The 9,966-nt window shown below is 40.7% G+C and overlaps 1 protein-coding gene across 6 annotated transcripts; it reads right to left on the bottom strand.

The window, feature by feature from the left end:
• Positions 1 to 2,516: 2,516 nt before the first annotated feature.
• LOC129825143 (uncharacterized) lies at positions 2,517 to 9,574 on the bottom strand. 6 transcript variants are annotated; one of them, XM_055884981.1, is made up of 6 exons: positions 9,486 to 9,574; positions 5,923 to 5,989; positions 5,524 to 5,721; positions 5,221 to 5,423; positions 4,591 to 4,644; positions 2,517 to 3,947 (listed from the first exon to the last, which is right to left on the bottom strand). In XM_055884981.1, exons 2-6 carry the CDS (start codon positions 5,963 to 5,965, stop codon positions 3,900 to 3,902), a joined length of 546 nt encoding a protein of 181 aa, XP_055740956.1. In that variant the 5' UTR covers positions 5,966 to 5,989; positions 9,486 to 9,574; the 3' UTR covers positions 2,517 to 3,899. The 6 variants fall into 6 exon arrangements, with proteins under 6 accessions (XP_055740956.1, XP_055740955.1, XP_055740953.1 ...); XM_055884980.1 differs by having other exon boundaries at positions 5,923 to 5,981; positions 9,314 to 9,566; XM_055884978.1 differs by having other exon boundaries at positions 9,314 to 9,566.
• Between the last annotated feature and the right edge of the window lie 392 nt (positions 9,575 to 9,966).

Here is a 9,966-nt window from a genome sequence, read left to right on the forward strand (position 1 = left end):
TGGAGCGGGGTCTGCGTCCCACACCGGAGCCGCCACCGATGTAGATGCCCACCCGGACCCTCCCCTATAGGTTCAGGTTTGAGGCCGGGAGTCCGCACCTTTGGGGGGGTACTGTCATGCCCTGACCTGAGAGCTGTTTTATTTCTCTATTTGGTTAGGTCAGGGTGTGATGTGGGGTGGGCATTCTATGTTTTGTTTTCTATGTTTCTGTATTTCTATGTTTTGGCCGGGTATGGTTCTCAATCAGGGACAGCTGTCTGTCGTTGTCTCTGATTGGGAATCATACTTAGGCAGCCTTTTTTCCCACCTAATGTGTGGGTAATTATTATTTTCCGTGTGTGTTTTTTGTGCCCCTCGTTTGTGTCACGTTCATTGCTGTTTACCTGTTTGTTAAGGTTTCACTCCTATTAAAAGATGTGGAACTACATGCACGCTGCGTTTATGACAGGGAGTTTTTATGACAGGGAGTTTGAGGATAGCCAGTGTGACAGAACAAGAATTTCAGATATGTCTATGTCCTGGGAAACGGTCTTGTTACTTACAACTTCATGCTAATCGCATTAGCCTACATTAGCTCAACCATCCCTTGGGGAGCCACCGATCCTGTAGAAGTTTTAAATAAAGTTTAAATAAATATATTTTTTAAATAAAGTACCTTTGAACGGGGTATGGTAGTAGGTGCCAGGCGCACCTGTTTGTGTCAAGAACTGCAACGCTTCTGGGTTTTTCACACTCAACAGTTTCCTGTGTGTATCAAGAATGGTGCACCAGCCAACTCGACACAACTGTGGGAAGCATTGTAGTCAACATGGGCCAGCATCCCTGTGGAACATTTTCGACACCTTGTAGTGATGATTGAGGCTGTTCTGAGGGCGAAAGTTGTGGGGGGGGGGGGGGTGCGTGCAACTCAATATTATGATGGTGTTCCTAATGTTTGGTATACTCAGTGTATATGTCATTAGGTAATCTATTGGCATTTAATCAAGATGTAAAAGACTGATGACTGGACATACTTAATCAGGAGTGGTCAATCTTAGCTCCATTATTGAGTAGTCCATAATGTAATAACTGCCAATAATGTAATAGCTTTTTTTGTCCTTTCAAATGTAATAACGAGTCTCCTGACCCATAGCGATAGATAAAGACAGAGAGATACATAGAAGGTGTAGTACCTCTGACACTCTGGTCCACACCAGTTTCCTGGCCAGCATCACAGTGATGAAGATAGCCAGGTGGTAGTCCACCGTGATGAGGGCCAAGAGGGCGTGGGGGGGGGGGGGGGGCGTAGTGCAGTTAATGTGTGTGTATGTAATGCAGTGTGAGTTGGCTAGGTGTCTGTAGCCTGGTCTCAAATGTGTGCTCTTGCCAACTCCATTGCTGTCATTGTCAAGCCAAACCGTTGGTATCACCGTGAGTGATAAGGAGATGGCACAAACAGACTGGGAGTCAGGCTAAGGTCTGCAGCAGCAAGGAATGTGTGTGAGAGTGTGTGTGTAGAAGAGCATGTGGCTAGAAAAGAACAGTGGAAGGCATCTCTCCTATTTGTTGCCATAACTTCTTGCACCTCAGGGGAAATATTTCAGACCAGGTCAATAATTTCTACTCCCCGTCAGTCACATCACTGATTTATTTGACTAACCTCTTATGTTAGAGCATTGATTCCCAACTCCAGTCCTCCAGTACCCCCAACAGCACACATTCTTGTTGCCCCGGACAAGCACACCTGACTCAACTGGTCAACTGATCATCAAGCCCTCAATGAGTAGAATCAAGTGAGTTTGTCCGGGGCTTCACCAAAAATGTGTGCTGTTGGGGATACTTGAGAACTGGAGTTGGGAAACACTATCATCCAGAAGGCGAGGTCAGTACAGGTGCATCAAAGCTGGGACCGAGAGACTGAAAAACAGCTTCTATCTCAAGGCCATCTGACTGTTAAATATCCATCACTAACCCGCATTGGCTAGTGATGGAGCAGTTTACGCAACCCTGCCCCATATACATAGACTTGGAATCACTGACCACTTTAATAATGATTTACATACTGCTTTACTCATCTCATATGTACATACTGTATTCTATTCTACTGAATTTTAGTCAATGCCTCTCCAACATTACTCAATCTAATATTTATATATTTCTTATATTTTCTTTTACTTTTAGATTTTTCTGTATTGTCAGATACTACTGCACTGTTTAAGCTAGGAACACAAGCATTTCGCTACACCCACAATAGCATCTGCTAAATGTGTGTATGTGACCAATAACATTTTTATTTTATACAACAGAGTTAGTGAGAGCCACACAATGGACACAACCACAAAACAAAGCAAGGTAGCAGCTAGCTTGTAGGACTAGGCCTATACCTTGATTACTGAAGGAGCAGGGAAGGATGGAAAGGTGCCACCACTGCCACACTCAACTTAGTAGAGCAAATGAATCAGCCTGGTCTCATAGACTAGACGTAACATAGTAAACATTGTTGAGGATATCTCGTTTCAAGGACCAGGCAGAGCTCCTTATCCAGTTAATAAGAGTTTATTCAAGCAATTGCAAGGGAGATTACACTCAGGATAAATCGGCGAGGAAACTCAAAGTTAGTCGCACACAGTCATTATATACTTCTTACACAAAGAGCTGCTTGCTTCTCCTAAATGGGTGGCAAGCTTACATGAGAGATAATGGATACTTGGCTCCACTTCCTTAAAGTATTGTCCACCAGTTCTCACAGACTATATGTCTAAGAGAGGGGACTGATGAGTTCCTAAAAGCCTATTTAGCTGCAAGAAGATTTCAACCTTGATCTAGGCCTCTGGTGCTCGAAGAGATAAGGAGCCAGCACCAAATAACTCCTTTGTGCGCTGTGAGAAGAGGAACACAAGACAGCCATGGAAAATGTACAGTTGAATAGCACTAGACAACTCAACAGTGGCTATTTTAGCATTTAAATCTTGGTGGGGCAAACTCAAAAAATATGTTTTAGATGCATGCCAGCAAAGCCACTACACAACACTAAACAACACATTCATTGGACTATAAAGGTAAAAAACGGTGTCCACAAACTGTTCGAGCCTACATAAAGCTGCCCCAACAGCAGTCCCAACACCTTACCACTGTTACACCTGGTTGGTGGAGTGCTGCAGATATGGTTGTCCTTCTGGAAGTTTCTTCCATCTCCACAGAGGAACTTTAGAGCTCTGTCAGAGTGACCGTCAGGTTCTTGGTCACCTCCCTGACCAAGGCCCTTCTCCACCGATTGCTCAGTTTGGCCGAGCGGCCAGCTCTAGGAAGAGCCTTAGTGGTTATTAACTTCTTCATTTAATTTAAGAATTATGGAGGCCACTGTCTTCTTAGGGGCCTTCAATGCTGCAGAAATTCTTTGGTAACCTTCCCCAGATATGTTTTATACCAATTCATGCACACGTTTTAGTAATTTGTGAGCATGGTTTATAATTCGTGAGCTCGTTTTATAAATCATGAGCACGTTTTATAATTTGTAAGCTTGTTTAAAAAAAAAACATCTCGGTCAATGTCACCTCCAGGGCGCAGTACATCTCTCATTTACTAAATGATGTGTCCAATAAGTGCTTCTTCGGTGAGTAAACTACTTGGAAAAAGATCACTGTGGTAATTTCTGCTATTTGAGATTAATATGTTCATAGACAAAGTAATTTGCATTCAAACAAGAAATTACTGGAAAATGTACTTCCTACCATTGATTTCATTCATTCAGAATCCCTTCCAAAAAGCCAATGTGTGAATGATTGAATCATACAATGATTACAGTGGTGTTTATGTATTACTGCTGATCACACTCTCACACACTTCTAAAGACAGGTTGGTCTCGTCATCTTTTCATCTTCAGGTGTGAGTGTGCACTGCCTCGTTTCTTGGACCTTTCATCAGAAAATGCAGCAGCAACCGGCCTCCCCCTTGGTTTCTTTTCTCACCTTAGAAGAGAGTATATAGGTCAACCTTATTTGGAAAGCATTTATTGACAAACACTAATAGTACATGACTATTCTGTCATGTCACTCATGTATGCCTTCAGTCTCCTACCTAAAAATATATATTAGTTGATTACACCGTCTCTTTTTGCAAAGCCCATAAGAAGTCAATTATTTATGTATATTTAAAGTAAACCATATAAAATGAGAATACGTATACATGTAGGATCTTAATTGGATCACCATGTTCTAGGAGAACTTGTAATGTATTTTAGGTTTAGAAAGGCTTTCAGACTTTCCCTTACGAAAAACATCAACCCTGTCACGCCCTGACCATAGTTTGCTTTGTATGTTTATATGTTTTGTTTGGTCAGGGTGTGATCTGAGTGGGCATTCTATGTTGTATGTCTAGTTTGTCTGTTTCTGTGTTTGGCCTGATATGGTTCTCAATCAGAGGCAGGTGTTAGTCGTTGTCTCTGATTGGGAACCATATTTAGGTAGCCTGTTTTGTCTTTTGGTTTGTGGGTGTTTGTCTTCCGTGTCAGTGTTTGTCGCCACACGGAACTGTTTCGTGTGTTCACATCGTTTATTGTTTTTGTTCCTGTGTTCAGTTTTTGGGATTTATATTAAAGACATGAACCCTTACCACGCTGCGCTTTGGTCCTCCTCTCTTTCTCCCGGAGACGATCGCTACAAACCCCTACAAAAATGTCCATTAATTATAATCCAAATAATAATTCACATTTCCTGTTGCTGCAGGATTATTTTCCTGCTGTAGCAAACTGGCTCAAATTAAGATCCTACATCTGTACCATCCCAAAGGTCCTTGGCTCAGCCATTTCCATGGTATCATTTACCTATGAAAGTGATTAAAACCCCTTAGGGCTGTTTTCCCACATCCAGATTAAGCCTTCTGGACTAAAAAGCATGCTCATTAGAGAATCTATTGAAAGTGTTTTTTAGTCCAGGACCAGAGTTCATATGGAAGCCCAGTCTTTAGATGCCAATTATCACTGTAGATATTGTAGAATTGTTGGTCATCTCAGATTGATGAGAAGTAAAAGTAAAGTTGTAAAATATAAATACATATGTCATTTTTGACATACTTCAATTGTGAATGCATTTTGAATAAAAACACATAGCCATGTATGACTGTTAAACATAACGAGGCTTCTGTAAGTGGTTTCATTCTGTGTCAACAATACGGACTAACTTCAACTGTAGACATGTATGTAATTTATGACCAAACATGATAATTAAACTAAGAGTAAACTACCTTTGGCCATTTGTTTAGCCTCTCTTGAATCTTTCTAATTGCTTCTTCATTGCGAGGACACTTCGGTAGTCCGTTGCTCTCATGGAAGAGACAGTCCACTGTGAGTATTACATCCTCTCTGGTCACTAGTTTGCTACTGTTAGGTACAGTGTAGTCTGGATCAAAGGTGTGATGCAGCACTACCAGGATGACAGGTTTACCAGCTGTCAAGAGAGATGGGATAACTGTAACAATAATCACGTAAACATACCTGATTAATGAATCATTAACGTTTTGACAATGTTCTTCATGGATATTGGTTACCTGGAATCTGCTGCAGTGCTGCTTCAACATCAGTCCCAGCACGAGAGACGATGGGACAGAAAGCCAGGATGACATCACTCTCCTCGAGTGACATCACCTCAGTTAAGTGTCTTTTGGCAGCGAGACGATGAATTAATTCCTTATGAAACCCCAGAGTGTTCCCAGTCACAACAGTGAAGAATTTGTCCATCGTCGACCCTATAGAGATACAGGAAATGTCTGAGGCAAACTAGAGAGGATTGTCAGATCTTCAGTGCTCACTCTGATCAACCCACAAGTATTATATAGCAAAAACCAGCAGTGAGTGAGCACTGAAGGACAAGGAAACGCAGCATTTAGCAGGGATTGGATGACAATGAATAGCCTAAATAAAGTGTCCCTATTAATTCCTTTAGATACCTGCAGGTGTTTGTTGTGCAGCTGGGCGGGACTGGTTGGTCATCTCTGGAGCAGTAGTCCTATTTTTCTAGAAAGGAGATGTTACTCATTCATCCAAAACAATGAATAATTTATTAAAATACTTGTTTTAAATTATTACTATTATTAAAGACAATAGCACATTTAATGAAAAAATGTTTTTGGTGTCAAATCTCTGCTTTTGAATGTGTATTGTATTTAATAATAAGTTGTTTGCTGACAACAATAAGAAACTACCTTTGGCTGTATATCTGGCCTGTCCAGAATCTTTCTAATTGCTTCTTCATTGCGAGGACACAGCTTCAATATCAGTCCCAGTACAAGAGACGATGGGGCAGAAAGCCAGCATGACATCACTTTTCTGAGGTGACATCTCTTTAGTTAAGCCTCTTTGGGTGAGACACCTTGTAAAATCGTCATGAAACGTCCCAGTATTCCCAACCACAAAAGTGATGAACTTCTTTCCTGGCATTATAGACATACAGTGCAGTAAACTTAAGAGGGGATGGGTGACCCTGACATGCTCTATGACATTGACCTAGAGCAGTGTTTCTTAACCTCCGGTCTGTGGAATGTTGCTGGCCGGTCCCTCAGATGGTTAGTTGACACCAATTTAGTCTGTTCTCAAATGCTGTTTTTTTATGTAAGCAGTCCTCAATGGAGGTAGGACAGTAACTTGGTGTGCCTTATTTCAGAGACAGACATGGCTGATCCCTGCTGCAAAAAAAGGTTGAGAAGCACCCATAGATAACCTTGCCAAGTGTCCAAGCCTTATTTTAGGCTATCCCGATAAAGACGTTACATGGTTTCTGTTTTCTCTATTGGTTTCCTGAATACCCCACTTGATAGTTGTTTTTAATTACATTAAAGTAGCCTATGTATTTGAGTGAGCAGGCCATTGAACTGGTATTATTATTATACTGTTCTTTCTTGTCCAGTACCGCATGAGAAGGGATGTGCAGATTTTATAATAAACATCTTTAGATAACATTCCAGCCATCTGTTTCCTAGTTAGACTGTCTTGGCATTGCCCTCAAACATTAGGCAACATACTACATATTACATACTGTAGTGGGCCTTGTTTATAAGAAGTGAGATGGAATCTGCCACTGGAGCTTGCTTTGGTGGCACTGTTGATTTCCGCGGGGCCACGGGCCAGAAGGTTGAGGGTTCTCTACCTGTTTCATTACACTGGGTCATTACACAGGGTCGCTACAATACTATTACACATACAGTTGAAGTCGGAAGTTTACATACACTTAGGTTGGAGTCATTAAAACTCATTTTTCAACCACTCCACAAATTTCTTGTTAACAAACTATAGTTTTGGCAAGTCGTTTAGGACATCTACTTCGTGCATGACGCAAGTAATTTTTCCAACAATTGTTTAGATAGATCATTTCACTTATAATTCACTATCATACTTCCAGTGGGTGAGAAGTTTACATACACTAAGTTGACTGTGCCTTTAAACAGCTTGGGAAATTATGTTATGGCTTAAGAAGCTTCTGGGCGACTCAAATGATGTCAATTAGCTTATTGGAGGTTTACCTGTGGATGTATTTCAAGGCATACCTTCAAACTCAGTGCTTCTTTGCTTGACATCCTGGGAAAATCAAAAGAAATCAGCCAAGACCTCAGAAAAAAAATTGTAGATCTCCACAAGTCGGGTTCATCCTTGGGAGCAATTTCCAAACGCCTGAAGGTACCACGTTCATCTGTACAAACAATAGTACGCAAGTATAAACACCATAGGACCACGCAGCCGTCATACCGCTCAGGAAGGAGACGCGTTCTGTCTCCTAGAGATGAACGTACTTTGGTGTGAAAAGTGCAAATCAATCCCAGAACAACAGCAAAGGACCGTGTGAAGATGCTGGAGGAAACAGGTACAAAAGTATCTATATCCACAGTAAATTGAGTCCTATATTGACATAACCTGAAAGGTTGCTCTGCAAGGAAGAAGCCACTGCTCCAAAACCGCCATTAAAAAGCCAGACTACGGTTTGCAACTGCACATGGGGGCAAAGATCGTACTTTTTGGAGAAATGGCCTCTGGTCTGATGAAACAAAAATAGAACTGTTTTGGCCATAATGACCATCATTGTTTAGAGGAAAAAGGGGGAGGCTTGCAAGCCGAAGAAAACCACCCCAACCGTGAAGCACGGGGGTGGCAGCATCATGTTGTGGAGGTGTTTTGCTGCAAGGGGGACTGGTGCACTTCACAAAATAGCTGGCATCATGAGGATGGAAAATGATGTGGATATATTGAAGCAAAATCTCAAGACATTAGTCAAGAAGTTAAAGCTTGGTTGCAAATGGGTCTTCCAGATGGACGATGACCCCAAGCATACTTCCAAAGTTGTGGCAAAATGGCTTAAGGACAACAAAGTCAAGGTATTGGAGTGGCCATCACAAAGCCCTGACCTCAATCCTATAGCACATTTGTGGGCAGAACTGAAAAAGCGTGTGCGAGCAAGGAGGCCTACAAACCTGACTCAGTTACACCAGCTCTGTCAGGAGGAATGGGCCAAAATTCACCCAACTCATTGTGGGCTGCTTGTGGAAGGCTACCCAAAACGTTTGACCCAAGTTAAACAATTTAAAGGCAATGCTACCAAACACTTAATTAGTTTATGTAAACTTCTGGCACACTGGGAATGTGATGAAATAAATAAAAACTGAAATAAATCATTCTCTCTACTATTATTCTGACATGTCACATTCTTAAAATAAAGTGGTGATCTTAACTGACCTAAGACAGGGAATTTTTCCTTGGATTAATTGTCAGGAATTGTGAAACTGAGTTTAAATGTATTTGGCTAAGGTGTATGTAAACTTCTGACTTCAATGGTACATGTTAGTAGTATAAATGACTGAATTATTACATTAAATCATGTACTGTTGAAAATTACCTCTGTGGTTCATTGTGGTTCTATAGGAAAAATAAACAAATAGAAATAAAGTATTCGTTTTTGCATAACAACCAGTGATTGTTTCTGTGTGACTGTTTCCAACTAGAATCTTTCACTTTTAGGACTAATCGTAAAAGCAATATCAGTTTAGATCCAATTTAGCCTCTTATCTAAGAATCAATCTGTTTATATTTCAACGCCAAACTTCAACATTACTCATTTACAAATGTTTAATTTATGGATCAGTTCCATGAATAAAAAAATGAATGTTGGATGTTTGAAGGATGTTCACCCGCTAAAAAAAAAGTATAAACGTTGAACCATAGTCTAATTGAATCGACATTTCCCAGGCCAGGATATACCAACAGCCTAATGTTTAATAATTGCAGTAACTTTTATATTAATTACTTAGCTAAATAAAAATTGGGGAGGTTTTTGAGCAAATAAACATGACTTGCCTTGTAGCTGTTCATGCCAGTTGATCTGTTTGATAATAAGCGAAACTAATAGCAAGTGTGAGGGAGGGAGGAGCTGGGTAGCCGGGGCGACGTTGATTTCATTGCAGTCGGAGTAATCTCAAACACCCGATTAGACTACAATCAACCCATTAAAAGGTGGAAATAATTTTACCAATCAAACCGTTCATATGTGCGGTCTTCCTCTCGCCGCATATGTGGTACGTCATTCCTTTCGAATGGCGATTCTGAACCACGTCATACTGTGTTGTTTTTTTTTTTGACTGAGTGCGCATGTTCACCATAGAAGCCAAAACCAAAATATTTCGCATGAGTTTTTAGTTCAAATTCCTGTGTTTCGCAGAAAATAGATTTTTTTGATTTTGATCGGCAGTGTACCGTGTTCTATTTACAGGTAAGGAAAGTTATTATAAGAACTTAAATATGGCATTTGCAAGTATAGTCAATTTTTTTAGTATTACTTTTTAGCATGATTCTTATAAAAGCCTGCTTGAATTATAATTTGGTGAGCTGTTTAGACCCTGATTTTCAGTTTCATGGTGTTAGCTAGCTAGCTAGCTAAGTAAGCATGTAATTTCTATGTTATGTTCCCACTCTAGTCTGTTCCCACAAAATGATGACTTCTCCCATCACTA

The sequence above is a fragment of the Salvelinus fontinalis genome, chromosome 27, assembly GCF_029448725.1.
Source record: "Salvelinus fontinalis isolate EN_2023a chromosome 27, ASM2944872v1, whole genome shotgun sequence".
NCBI lineage: Eukaryota > Metazoa > Chordata > Actinopteri > Salmoniformes > Salmonidae > Salvelinus > Salvelinus fontinalis.